Here is a 13350-nt window from a genome sequence, read left to right as displayed (position 1 = left end):
GAACGGGAGGGAAACAAACGGTAGGGTTGAGTAGGCGGAAAGCGGAGTCGGGGAACGAGATAAACCTCAATTATGCCGATTGAGCATCCTCGAAGGGATGCCAGGTAGGGGAAGTTCGCTCCTCCTACTTTTCCTGCCACGTGATCAAGGGCAACCTCCCTTTCTTCTTTCCTTCCTTCCTTCCTTCCGTCTTATCTTCCGCTCTTTCTCCTTCTTCTTCCTTCCTCTTGGCAAAGGAGGAACAGAAGTGTGGCGTTCGGTCGTTGGAGCGCGCGTAATTTCCAACGAATGTTCGCAGATGAATCGTCGCAGCGGACACGGTTGTGAATCATCATCGCGAAGGAACGACTTTAACGATCGATTTCGCGAACCAACAATGTTTCACGGATGTGGCGGCGGTGTGAGAAAGAGAGGAAGTGGCAAGGTGTAAAACAATCGGATCGTCGACGCGAAATACCTGTTGGTCCGCGAAGAGGCGTTTTCAGGCAATCGTTCGAGAAAGAGGGAAAGAGGGCAAGAGAGAGGGCAGTGGGAGGAAGAGGAACGAAGAGAGAAGAGAGACGTAAAGAGAGTCGGAGGGAAAAAGATGGTCGAAAGTGGGAGGAAAGAGAGGGAGATGCAGAAGCAGCCTACGGGCTCTCCTCCGTTTGACCATCTCATTCTATTTCTTTCTCAGGTTCTCCGTCCATCTCTGGTTCGTTCTGCGCTCCGTCTCGGTTCGTCTCTGTCGATGTCGGTCCCTCGGTCTCGCGCGTCTTTCCATCTCCGTTGGTAGTTTCACTTGCGATCGTGCGTCCTCGTCTCTCGGTTTGAATCTCAGGGTGGTGGCCGACGGTAGTGGTGGTCGTGTCTAGATGGTGGTGGTTATGGTGGGGGGGTAGTTGGTTTCTTCGTGCCTACCGCTCCCTATCTCTCCTTTCTCTCCCTATGGGAGGGCGAGGAGGGCCCCCGTAGCCGCGCACTGCGCACCGAGTTCATCATAGACAGACCGATCTCCCTGACAGCTCCTCGTCGGGCTTGAACGGAGGTGGAATCATCAGATTCTGTCCATCTCTTCTTTGGCTCGCAGTAGCGTGTCGGGATAACGAACGCAGGAACACAGGGACAACGAAAGTGCGTGGTCCTGCGTGGTCTCTTTCTCGCGAATCTTCGGCCATCGCGCTCGCTATCGCGGTCCGGTCTCGGTTTATCGAGCAGCCCTTCTCCCTCTCTTCGATCTCCAAGGTTTCACCCTTCGTTACTCCTTTCCATCGACGCTCTTCTTCCCTTCCTCTCCTTCCTCGTCGTGTTCGCGCGGACCCCACGTTTCTTTTTTTCCATTTCCTTTTTATCGCATACCACGTCCTTCCGCTCTTTCCACCCCTTCTCGTTTCTCTTTTTCTCGGCTCCTCTCGACCTCGCCACTCTTTTTCGCGTTAATCCGCGCGCCGGTGACCGTTTCTACGATTCCAAGCGACACCGTCGTCGAAGCAACGTTCCTTCGCCTCGGAACATATCAACGCGACGGCCGATCGTTGGACGACACGCGCGCGCTCGGTATCCTGCCCGGTATCGTGCTCGGTGCCGTGGTCGTCGTCGTCGTCGTCGTCGTCGTCGTCGTCGTTGTCATCGTTGTCATCATCGTCGTCGTCGTCGTCGTCGTCGTCGTCGTCGTCGTCGTCGTCGTCGTCGTCGTCATCTCCGCCGCATAACGCGACCACGGGAAGTTTGCTATTCGACTGTTTACACGGACGAAACGATAGCCACGGTGGTACGCGCGCGAGTAAGAGAAAGAGAGAACGAACCAGACCAACGGTGGAAGAGGAAAGCAAGCCGAAGGAGGGGGATGTGTGCGTGGGAGGAGAAAGAGATCCCGGAGGGCGACTTTTCTTTTATTTGAGCTTGACACTTCGCCGTGAACGCGCGCACACACCGGAAGTACCGAGCCGCCGTCGGTCTTCTTCTTTTTCTTCGGCACGTTTGCGCGTCTGGTCCACGCCTCGACAACACCGAGCCCGAATCGAGAGATCAGACACAACATCTCGAAGAAACGCGGATACGCATAACAGAACTAGTATTCGACATTGTGGAGGGTGCGAGCACCACAGACAGGATGCCACGATACGTGAGAGCGAGCGCGGCGAACAAGGGTGTCGCGACGGGCGTTTTCGTCGTCGGCCGAGGATAAACGGTTCTTCGTCGTTATTCTTTCGGATCCGGAAGTGTCCTCTCGTTTCGTGGGATGTGAAATATCCACGGGGCCAGATCGATCGCGGAAAAGGGAGTTACGCTAACATGTTTAATCTGGACGACGTATCGGTGCTACGTTCGCGACGATCGCAGCAACAGTGTCAGTGAAGTACAAGAACGAGAACTCGCCGAAGCAACTCGCAAGACGAAACAGACAAAGTACTTTCGTGTTTCGATCGATACCAACAGTATTTTTTCTCCAAAGACAAGAAAGAAGAAGCAACGGCGTTCGTAGACCAAAGGTGATCAAGTATCGTACCTCGAGAATCAGCGAAAACTACTTCCGGTAGCGGAGACACCAAGGAACGGGAAAGAGAAGAGAAGGAAAAGAAAGGACGAAGAGAACGGGGTGAAAATCTACGGTGGTCGGTCGACGAACCGTTCGATCGTCATCGAGGATATTGTCCCGGGGTAGTTTTCGGAGCGACCCCTCGGAGCGGCGAAGCTGGAAGCTCTCGAATCGTACGGAACGTCAAAGCAGAAGCGCCGGTGCCCGGGGCGAGGAGGAGTCCTCGACGCGTGCCAGGCTGCTGATCACAGGCACCGCGCCAGAGACGGGAGACGAAGAGTAGGAGAGGGATTCGAAAAAAAACCGTACAGAAACAGAGGAAAAGAAAGAAAGAGAGACGGCATCGTCGTCTCTCGAGCCAGGGGTTCTTCCGTTCGGGTGCTAGGGGTGTGCAGCCTTGGACGAGGGGTCGCACTCGACTCTTTTAAAGTGGGCAAACCGCGCAAAGAATAAGAGACGTCCTCGGGGCGATGACAGGATGCCTCCTTCTCGATCAGGACGCGTCTACGAAGGACCACCGTCTAGGATCGCCATTAGAATCGGACCAACCATTGCCCTGTTGCTGATTCTCTTCGAGAATCGTCGGTAAGTGAAGCCTGCGCCGAAATTCGTCCCCTTTATCTTATCCTGCTTGATTTGTTATTATAATCATCGTACCGCGTGTTCGACTCGCGAACAAGATCATTTCCGTTCGATATCTTGTATCGTCCCGTCGAGGTTTCAGCTTCGATCGAGAATATTTATTTATTTTAGACCGGGCCACGGTCATCGTATACCGCATACCGCAGCAAGATAAATTGGACGTTGAACACAGATGCGAATCTGTCTTTGATCTCGCGAAACTCGCCCGCTGCCCTTGCCTCTCCTATGTGATAGATACACGATAGAGTCATCGCTGTGAATCGTATTTACTTTGAGAACAAAAGAGGTGTGAAACGACAAAAGTAAGTGCTACGAGATGTCGAAGAGAAGGAAAAAAGAACGGAGGGATAAAGGAGACGATAATTCGAGACGGTCGCGTACAATCGGTTGGTAAGAATCGACAAACCCGGTGGCAACGAGACTCCGATTTCATCCTCCTGCTCGTTCTCTCCGCTCCTCTTCTCATTCCATCTCTTACAGAAAAAATCTGTCAATAGAGACGCTTCGTCTCGACGGCGGTCGCATCGACGGTTCGAAGCAGAGTACAATGACGGAGTGCAAATAGGCCCTTTCAAGCAGCTCCGTGCCACGAACAACGAACGATCCCGCTGCGATCTTCATTATACCTCTTCGATACCGGCTGGCACTGTGTCGAACGCCTTGCACGCTCTAATCGAATCTTTCTTTGGCCAAAGGGGCGCTCGGTGGTCGGTTCGTTTCGCGTGACCAACATCCTTTAAACGAACAGCGAAGGAAATCGGCCATTTTCCGGAACGCGGAGTTAAACGCGGAGGATAGTTCCAGGAATCGCGATAAATTCCTTCGCCGGTTACTTCCAAGAATACGATTCGCTCTTGTCCTCGGTACACGAAACGACAAACATTCTCCACTATCTGTGACAATGTTGTGTCTTTGAGATAGAAGTGCCTACAGGCGTAGGTACGGCGCGGTCCGACCACTACGAAGCGTCCGGCGTACTCTCCTTCGTGCCCACGCGGCTTCTCGTAAATAATTACAAACAGCATCCGGGAACAAGGCCGTACGTGCACCGACACGCTGCTCGCATGCACGCGCGTAGATATAGGTACGCGTGCGCTTCGACGTATTTACGGAACGGCATTGAATTACGGCATCGCGAATAATTCCCGTGATGTAATGCCCGATAAACCAGTTTGCGCGACACGGCCGCTTAACACTCAGTCGCTGTTACACCAATTTCCATCGACACCGTATAGAATACGTCTCCCCTCGTCCCTTTCGTCCATTCAGTCTGCATCCTCTCGACGCACTTTCGCCGTCTTTCGCCGATGTCGCTTCGACACGGCTTCCGAACCGGCGATCGAACGAAAACATCGGGACGCGATACGACCAACCGGTGGAAGCGACCCATTCGCCCCGCGCGAAAATAAGACAAGCAAAGCGATTCGATATCTACCGCAGGAATTCTCGCGAGTCACTCGTAACGAGTTCTCTCTCCGCGGGTATACCTCCATTAAACGCGAAATTCCGTTCCTTGATTCTCTCTCCATGCCCCTCTCGCTCTTTCTCTCGTCCGTTTCCTTGCAAACAAGTTAAATAAAACACGTGCATCACCGACGCCATCTTGGATTCTTCGGCGACCCCTTGGATCATTGCAAAAATGCAGGACGCGCTCTCGCGTCTTCGACCTTTGATTTGCTCGACGATTTCCCACGAGTTCGGAGAACACGATCCAAAGATATGAACCGAGGGAGATCAGCCTCTCTCTCCCTTATTACATATTTCCTCGATACGTACGCGCGTACCATACGTACGATACGTACGCTGCGAGCCGAAAGATAAAAGTCCAAAGTCCTATTTGTTTTCCCGTGCGACGACACGGGCGAAAAAGAGGAAGGGTAAAAATGAGAAACAACAAAGGAGTAATGGAGAGGAAAGGTAACGGGAGGAATCCCTGGACTCGGTCAGACTGGCACAGGTACGCGATGTCTTTGGTAATTTGTTTCGAGAAGTAAAGATCATTAATCTGCTTTCGGTAGATCATCAATAGCGCGAAAGATAACAGCGATGCAACGGTGTATCGGTAATGGGAGCCCTCAATAACCTCTGCGACCCTAAAATCTCGGTCTTCCTCCACCGTCCTTTCCCACACTACGTAGAAACCGAGCTGCCAGGACCTTCTCCTCGCCACCGACAACACACCACCACCACAGCCGCCACTTTCGCCGCATCGTCCGCATCCTCTGGATACGTTCTTCCTTTTTCTTTTGTCCTCCGAGATCCCTTTATACCTCTCTTTTCTCTCTTTTCCACGTTCGCGCGGGTGCTATACACAGCTTTTACTTTAGGAGAAGCTCGTCGACTAATTTGTACCCGCAGATAACCGACCCACCGAGAATCTTGCACCCGTCCGTGACATCCTTCCAGACTTCGAAAGACGCCGAAAATCCGTCCGCAAAAAAATTGACCACATCGACCGGTCACCAACGAATAAACCGACTCCACGACGTACAGCTAAATCTCTTCTTCCGTCGTTGCAACGGGACGCGTTACCGTCCTCGTTCCTCGTCGAATCTACGTTCGACGAAACGTCGCGCCTTTCTCCATCGACTTTGTGCGTTCCAAAGTACTCGCGATACTTTCCATTTGGTCGCATTTCACGTGGTAATTAATTAACATCGGGTATTTGGTAACGCCAAACACCGCTAGATAGAAGCTAACGCTTAAGATAAGGCTTTAAGAGCTCTTCTTCCGAGATACGAATAGCGTTATCGCGATGATGCGAAAGGACACAGAACGAATGGGGGCTGGAAAAAGGGTAGCAACCGAAACGACCGATACGAGGTAGGGATACGAACCATGAAAAAGACGAGTAGATATTCGGCTGGTTCTTTGAGAGCTATCTGCATCTTTGACCCCGGCCTCGTAAAATTGTCTAATGGAAAGCAGACGACGAGTGCTAGATGCACGCGAGTACATATTAAAGCGCGAGCGCGGTGCAACGAACTCGGTCCGAAAGGATATCGGCGCAAAGCGGTTGTAGAATAATTTTACGTTTGGGCTACTTAAAGGCAGAGTTCGATTAATCAACGATGAATCCAAAAGCAGCCGCGTTCACGATCGGCAATTCGATAACAGAGGTGAACACGTGGTAACACAGTTGCAGAGAGCGAAACGAGGGATCGAAAGAAGATTGCGGCGTGCCATAAGTACGAGGAATGCCTTCGGCTAAATTCCCTGGAAGCAGAATCACTCAAAGGATCGTGCGCGACCGCATTCACGAAAAACCGACGTTCTCCGCGCGAATTCGAATTTAATTGGTAAATTTACGTTTGATTTGCAGCGCAACCTGCTTAATGAGCAACTCCGTAGACGATTGGGTGAGCGGCGATGCCGTCGTCTGCAACGGTATTCCAGGAGTGACGAAGGAGCAACGCGAGCTATGCAACAGAAATCCGGACGTGACGGTGGCTGCGATCAAAGGGCTGCAAATGGCGATAGACGAGTGTCAGCATCAGTTCATGTGGCACAGGTGGAACTGTTCGACTCTGACGCCTAGAATCCGAACACAGCAGAGCAGCGTACTCTTTCAGAGAGGTAAGAGAGAAGCGGGTTCGCGAGCGCGCGCGTGATACACAACGACGAAACGTCGCACGACCTAAAAAAGTTTAAATGGCCGCGAACATAGGTGAAGCACGGTCTCTCTTACTCGGAGCGGATCGAGCCTCGGAAACCGGGGAAAAGGTGAAATCTTTTACGACGTCGTTGACGTCGACGAACCGGCGTAGGCGAGAGACGGACATGCTTCCTTAAATCAGAATACGGTGTGTGTGCCTTGGTTGCGACCAGCTCCGAGAACCTGTCCCAAATCCACAAGCGGGAGCAGGAGAAGAGATCGGCCGAGACGAGAAGAAAAGAGATTGCCCCTCGACTGTCCTATTCCAGTGTGACATATAAATTCGTCGTGGCGCGTACGTGCGTCGAAAGAGGAAACATATATCGTGTCGGACGAGTGCGCGAGAGCGCGACATCGAGCGCACCTGACCTGAAAGCTTAAGATCGTCCGCAGCCACGATCTCGGTGCCCGCCACGTCTGTCTTCTCGTTATCTGTCTCCGTGGATCGGTACACCTTTTTTTGCTCACCGGTCAACAAAAGGTGTCGATTCCACAACTTTTTCCGGAGTTATTTCAAACGACGCGACGACTCGAGACGCGTGTTGACTCGCGCTCGCTCTCCAAATTTCAAAGTTTCGACGAAAGAAAGTCGACGCGAAGCAAGTGCTGTTCCGATCGTTGGTTGGCTTGCGGGCCAATTTTCGAGGAAAGACCGAAGGAGGTCGATCGTCGTTCGAGTTCGACTTCGAAGTCAGAGGGCAGCAGCTTCCGAGAAACGGCCCGTACTTCGCCATTACCAACGGTTCCAGCTTTTTAAGAAACGACATCGGTGGCCAGGTGAGGGTCCGCGGTCGTTCGAGAAATCCACCGTGTCAAATTCGTGCTGGCTACGTATCTCGAAGAGAACGCGCGTCGTTAAATCTCTCGGACACGGTCCTCTCGTTGCTTCTTCTTTCATCCTCTCGACTCCAGCTCGCCCCGTTGCCTCTCTCTTCGCCTCCTCTCTCTCTCGTCCTGTCCTTCGGCACGTCTCACTTTTGCCACGTATTCGTTAAACCCCGGCAAAACGACTTAATGTATTATGAAATGTACACGAAACGGTCCTCTTCTTTCTCTTCTTCCGTCCCAGAGGCCTTCTTCTGACCCAGAGGCCCACACAAGGCGCGCTACGCACCGTTCGCTTGCTCGCCAGAAACAGCAACGTTATTTACAATCCGAAATACGACAAGATCGTCTCGAAACGAAGTCTAAATTTTGTCAATTTCTTCGACGAAATTTTGTTTCTCCAACCGAGACATTTGACAAATTTTTACGATTCGGATGGCTATAGCGAAACCGTAAAATCTCGCCTGCCTCCAGTATAATCGAGTATAAAAAGCTACGGATCGTTGACATTAAGGTCAAAAGGATACGAGTCGAGAGTTGGTAACGGAAGGGTTAAGACAAGCGTTAAAGTTGAAACGACGCGACGAAGAAGAAGGCACACGCTCCCGTAAACATTACCGAGTGCGCGTACCCGCTACGCTATCTATTGAGTTATCTAAACAGTGATTTGGGCTTGACACAGGGTAGCAGGGTAAGGCCTGTGCGCCATCCGTCACCGCGTGCCTGCGTCAAGAGCCGAAGAGTAAAGAGGCAGCGTGGCCCTCTGTTGTGCACCTCAGCCTCGTTCTCTTCTTCCTTCCACCTCGGCTTCTCCACTGTCCGACACAAGAGACGTACAACTCCCCGTGGAGGATTTATTACGAGTCCCCTGTGCTCCTCTTACCACCGAACAGCACAAGCAGAAGCAACAGCAACGGCAGTTACAGTAGCTGCAGCCCTCCAACAGTTATCTGCATTATAAAACAGTTGCTGCCAATAGCCGTATAAAGCGCAAGCTTTCAGCCACCCCTCCCACCGTGAGTCCATATAAAGAGCTGTTTTCGTTCTCTTTCGACTGGAAAGCCGGTCCTCGCCGGACGAAGAAGGTTATCATCCTTCGAAACGGAGAACGTGATATCCGCCGCTGCGGCAGAATTCGACCGGGGGCCCCTCGATCGTTCTTCGTCGTCAACGTTTCTATCGGAACAACAATCTGGAAAAAAGTCTGCTCGTCGCGTTGTATGCTCGATACTTTGCCTCGGTGTCGACTCTTTAACGTCGCCAGGTTTCGTACGGTCGACGAAGGGCGACGTAATCGAGCACCGGCTGTCCGATCTCGTTCACCGAAACGGATCCGTCCTGTCGGTCGATCGGTCCGTCCACGAATCCGTCGTTCGAAGACGATGCCGCGCCGCGCCGCAACATCTTTCGAGGTAAAAGGAGACATTCGGAGAACGTCGAACGAAATCACGACGCAAAGTTTCTCGGCTCGTACGATGGTCCCGATGAAACGATCGCTCGTGGACGCGACGCGATCCGATACGACGCGATGCAGACGAAATTAGAGAGAACCGTTGAAAATCGCGTGGAACTGGACGCGCAGTTTGTTGGCCGGGCCTTGACGCGAGTCGCGTTCGGAACCTGGTCTCGAAACGGAACGGACAAAAGGGCAGCTTGTCGAAGGGGGACGACGTAACGACAGCGCAGTGGCTCATCGGGTGTCGAGAACGAATACCACAAATCCTTTCGAATGTGCCTTTAGCGCGTCTCCCTGGTATCTCGTTCTCATGAATACTGCAAATACCGCCCGGTATTCGCGGATTGGAGTAGCTCTTTCTGGGCCTGAGAGGTGGGGTAGAGTAATGTGTGGGCATTGTCGAACAGTCGAGGAGAAAGGGACAGTTTCGACCGCGTATTCCATACCCACCGGCAGTCGTGTGTCGTATCGTTTGTAAGTTGACAGCCACCATTGCGGTTTGACGATCGGCCATCCGTCAATCCGACTCCAGCGACGCTTCGGAGACGAGAGGCCTTGGAGGCAGCGAAGAAAAAGTGCGTTTAACGTCGCATTACTTATCGAACTGGCCCAACCTAAACCTTTTATTCGTCGATGGACGAATTTCCAAATTCTACCTGCAAGCATCGATCGAAATCCACCTTCGGGATCCTTTCCTCTGTGGTCGAGCTTCGGCTTTGCTCGATTTCGTTCGATCTCGTCGATGGTCGACCGTGTGCGCCAAGCACTAGAAGCTAAAGAAAACGATCGAAAATCGAATTCGAATTTGCAGTGAGATCGAACGAAAGTCAAAAGACGAGCGTAAAATTGGCGTAAAAGATGGAGAGATGGAGTGGAAGGCGAGGTGATCGCAGTCAGAGTTTGGCATTGCGTCTTCGGGAACCCCAGCGTGAGATCGTTTATACATGCAGTCAATGAATGCCCGCCGGCCGCCGCTGCTGATGGCCACGCTTTGTTTTGACGGACGGCTGAATAATCTACCTCTGAACTTCGTCTGATGGCTGTCTGTCGGCCGATCCGTCCAACGATCCGTCGAACTCGCTACCGAAGCTCCTTCTACGGAAGCTCGGCTCCACGGTGTCCCGCTGGTTCGCGTTCTCATTGCTCACGGTAGAAGCGACGAACGTGATCGCCGCTGTCGCGTTGCGTATATTACTCTCGTCCGTAGACCGGCGTCACCGTGGACAAGCGGTAATTTGCTAACCGGTCCGCGTGTCTCTCGATCGCGTTCCCCTTCGTTTCCATCGTACACGAAAACCACCGTTCGATATCGAAGGAACGTACGCATTAGGAAAAGGATGATCGAACGTGACTTTAAGCTTCGAACGATCATTTCTAATCACGTTGACCTAATCTCCCATGACAACCGTGATCGCGTCGATACTTTACCGACGTGCAAAAGGGAGCATCGAATGAAAAAAGATTGTTGGTTTTGCAGGTTACAGGGAAACCGCGTTCGCGTTCGCAATTTCCGCAGCTGGGGTGGCGCACAGCGTGGCCCGCGCGTGCAGCATGGGACGGTTGCTCTCCTGCGGATGCGACCCGTCGAGCTACAAGGGTAAGCCGCCTGCCAAGGCCAGGGGCACCCAATGGAAGTGGGGCGGCTGCTCTCACAACCTCGACTACGGCATGGAGTTCTCGAGACAGTTCCTAGATACGCGCGAGAGGGCCGGGGATATACAGTCGATGGTCAATCTCCACAACAATCAAGCTGGCCGCTTGGTAAGCCGTTTGATTAATCTTCCCTTTCATTCTCCCTCTCTGTCCTCTGTCATTCGTCTTCCTTCTGCAGGAGTCTTGCTCTCTCGCGATAAATATTTCATTCCGTGACAATATACTTCTTCTCCCGGTATTTTTGTTCGTTCCATCAGGTTCCGCTGATTCTTCGCGTTTTAACGGTGATTCTTGCCTGCTGGTGCTAGAGCAACGCGAAAAGAAAGAAAACGAAGCGGAGAGCGAGAGAGGGAAAAAGAAAGCGATGAATAGGGGTGGAGAGGAGGGGTAGGAGTACAGCCCAGTCTGTTCCTCTCCACTATGCACCTCTCCACGCTCGGTCTCGCCTCGACGTTATTAAGACGAAGCCCGGGGCTGGACCACCCAGTCGTAGACTCATTAACTGTTTTGTACGCGACACCTCTTTGTTTAAAAGAAATTGCCCCCCTTTCTCTTCAGCCGCCGTTCATGCGACTCTTGGCCATTCCGCGCGCACTCGCTACACCGAACCGCGTTCCGTAACCGTTCGTCGACAGTCGCGACGTACCTTTTTTCCTTCGGTCCTCGTGATCGTCGTTTAATTCGTCGAGCTTTGCTTCCTCCCTTTTCTCCATTATTCGATCACGACACGGCAATCGGTCAAATTTCAGGCGGTGGCGAGCAATATGCAAGTGCGCTGTAAATGCCACGGTATGTCTGGTTCCTGCGAGCTCAAGACCTGCTGGAAAGTGGCGCCGGACTTCCGAATAGTCGGGAAAACGCTCAAGGATCGCTTTCGAAACGCCGTATTAGTCGCGCAGAGCAACGACTTGGGAAGCGTGACCTCTTTGACCAGAGTGAGAGGATCGCGAAGGAGGAGGCCGGATCGCCAGAGGCAGAGGAAACATCGCGGAGGATCGGGCGGCGGCGGCGGTGGCGGCGGTGGCGGCGGAAACGGAGCAGGACGTAAGAGAAGACCGCGAGATTTAGCCAAGCAGCTATTTTACTACCAAAAGTCTCCAAACTTTTGCGAGAGGGATCCAAGCGCGGACATCCCAGGCACCGCAGGTCGGACCTGCAACAAGACCAGTTCCGGTGGAGACGGATGCAGCAGCCTGTGTTGCGGCAGAGGTTACAACGTCGTGAGACAACGACGCGTCGAAAAATGCAGATGCAAGTTTCACTGGTGTTGCTTCGTGCAATGTCAGAACTGTACCGTCGAAGAATGGATCACGGTTTGCAAGTGAACCTTGCTCTATCGATGATCGAAACTCGGACCGGATCAAACTACCAACGGATTCAATTCTGCATTAAATCTTACTACAACTTCGATTGTTGTCTCGTCGTTAAAAATCTCTATGTTTCTTTGTAGCAGGCACCGAAGAGAAGGAATTTACAAGTTGATTCGCTTTTGAGACGCGATTTCAAGTCAAACGTAAAAACGCGACTCAGGATGCAGAACGGCCGCGATACGAAGATCAGCCGTAACAGACCAATTCGACACCGATTCGGTGACTGTACTTTATTCACGCTTAGTATACTATCGAGACGCGTCGCTTTAACGCCAAGAATTACGTCGGAGTGTTCGTGGCAAAGACAACGGAATAATTGTTCTTAATCGCGCGAAAAATGTAATTTAATCGGTAGATTAAGCGGGCCAATAATTTATTTATAACGTTGCCTCTATTTAATTAGTAGATAATTTGAATATCCACAGCAACTGTAACACCTCCGTCACAGTATTATTAGAAGAAGCAATGTGCGTGTGTAAGATTTGGAATGGATGCGATTGTATACAATTTAATAATGCGCGTACAATAAAGAGTTCCTTTGACCGATAATCGGCCTATTTGTTCCTTCCTTGCGAACGCAACTCGACAGCGAGAAAATTGGACCGATTACCCACCAGTCCTTACACAGAAATCGTTCGAAAACGTAATGTAACCCTTTCGGACTGATTTACAGATGACCGAAGCCTTTTCGATACTTTTATTCTTTGCTCCGATAGATTCGTTCGACCTTCTTTTTCATCGATCGAACGAACGATAAATTGTCCCGTGTTAAAAGCCTTGGAAAAATCTGTGCCAATCCCACTTACATGCAAAGCGAAAAGACCGTTTCAACGACGTTGCGAAACATCACAGACGTACGCTCTCTCGATGTCGTCTATCTCTCGACTTTCGTTTTCGATTCGTCCCGAATCGCGTGTGATTGTATCGGTAGCTTTGGCTTTTTCGTTTTCAGCCACGAGATTCAAAGGGAGCCACTCTCCTCGCCTTTACGCCGACAACGGCCGCGAATTATCTTTCGCGGTCGCGAATATCGAGCACCCACTCGAACTGAATCGCACAAAGCTGGAATTCAGCGATGGCAAATTAGGTTCTCGAGTCTATACCCAATGACAGTGACTAGGATTCCGATTAGATTAGCACCGAAATCGGACGAGGCTTTTCGTAATCGTATTTCACGCGGGTCGCTGCTCTCCTCAACATCGATAGCCGATAATCCAAAGCACTCGCCGTT

At 51.7% G+C, this 13350-nt stretch overlaps 2 protein-coding genes across 2 annotated transcripts in view; one reads left to right on the top strand and one right to left on the bottom strand.

The window, feature by feature from the left end:
• Nucleotides 1-13350, bottom strand: part of LOC100647833 (protein Wnt-6) — a 54202-nt gene that overhangs the window by 35658 nt on the left and 5194 nt on the right. The gene's annotated exons all lie outside the window — the stretch shown is intronic.
• Nucleotides 686-12153, top strand: LOC100647715 (protein Wnt-10b). Its single transcript, XM_012309365.3, has 4 exons — nt 686-3103; nt 6483-6736; nt 10574-10857; nt 11499-12153. The coding sequence occupies exons 1-4, from the start codon at nt 2997-2999 to the stop codon at nt 12072-12074; spliced, it is 1221 nt and encodes a 406-aa protein (XP_012164755.1). The 5' UTR covers nt 686-2996; the 3' UTR covers nt 12075-12153.

This window comes from Bombus terrestris, chromosome 1, assembly GCF_910591885.1.
Source record: "Bombus terrestris chromosome 1, iyBomTerr1.2, whole genome shotgun sequence".
Taxonomy (NCBI): domain Eukaryota; kingdom Metazoa; phylum Arthropoda; class Insecta; order Hymenoptera; family Apidae; genus Bombus; species Bombus terrestris.
The sequence above is the reverse complement of the archived record's forward strand: the minus strand, read 5'-3'. Positions and strand labels throughout refer to the sequence as shown.

What these genes read in the sequence shown, in the direction of transcription:
- LOC100647715 (XM_012309365.3), top strand. Translation starts at nt 2,997, where the DNA reads ATGCCTCCTTCTCGATCAGGACGCGTCTACGAAGGACCACCGTCTAGG. An exon ending in ATTCTCTTCGAGAATCGTCG is followed by an intron (nt 3,104 to 6,482) that starts GTAAGTGAAGCC and finishes TTTGATTTGCAG; the next exon opens with CGCAACCTGCTTAATGAGCA. An exon ending in ACAATCAAGCTGGCCGCTTG is followed by an intron (nt 10,858 to 11,498) that starts GTAAGCCGTTTG and finishes GTCAAATTTCAG; the next exon opens with GCGGTGGCGAGCAATATGCA.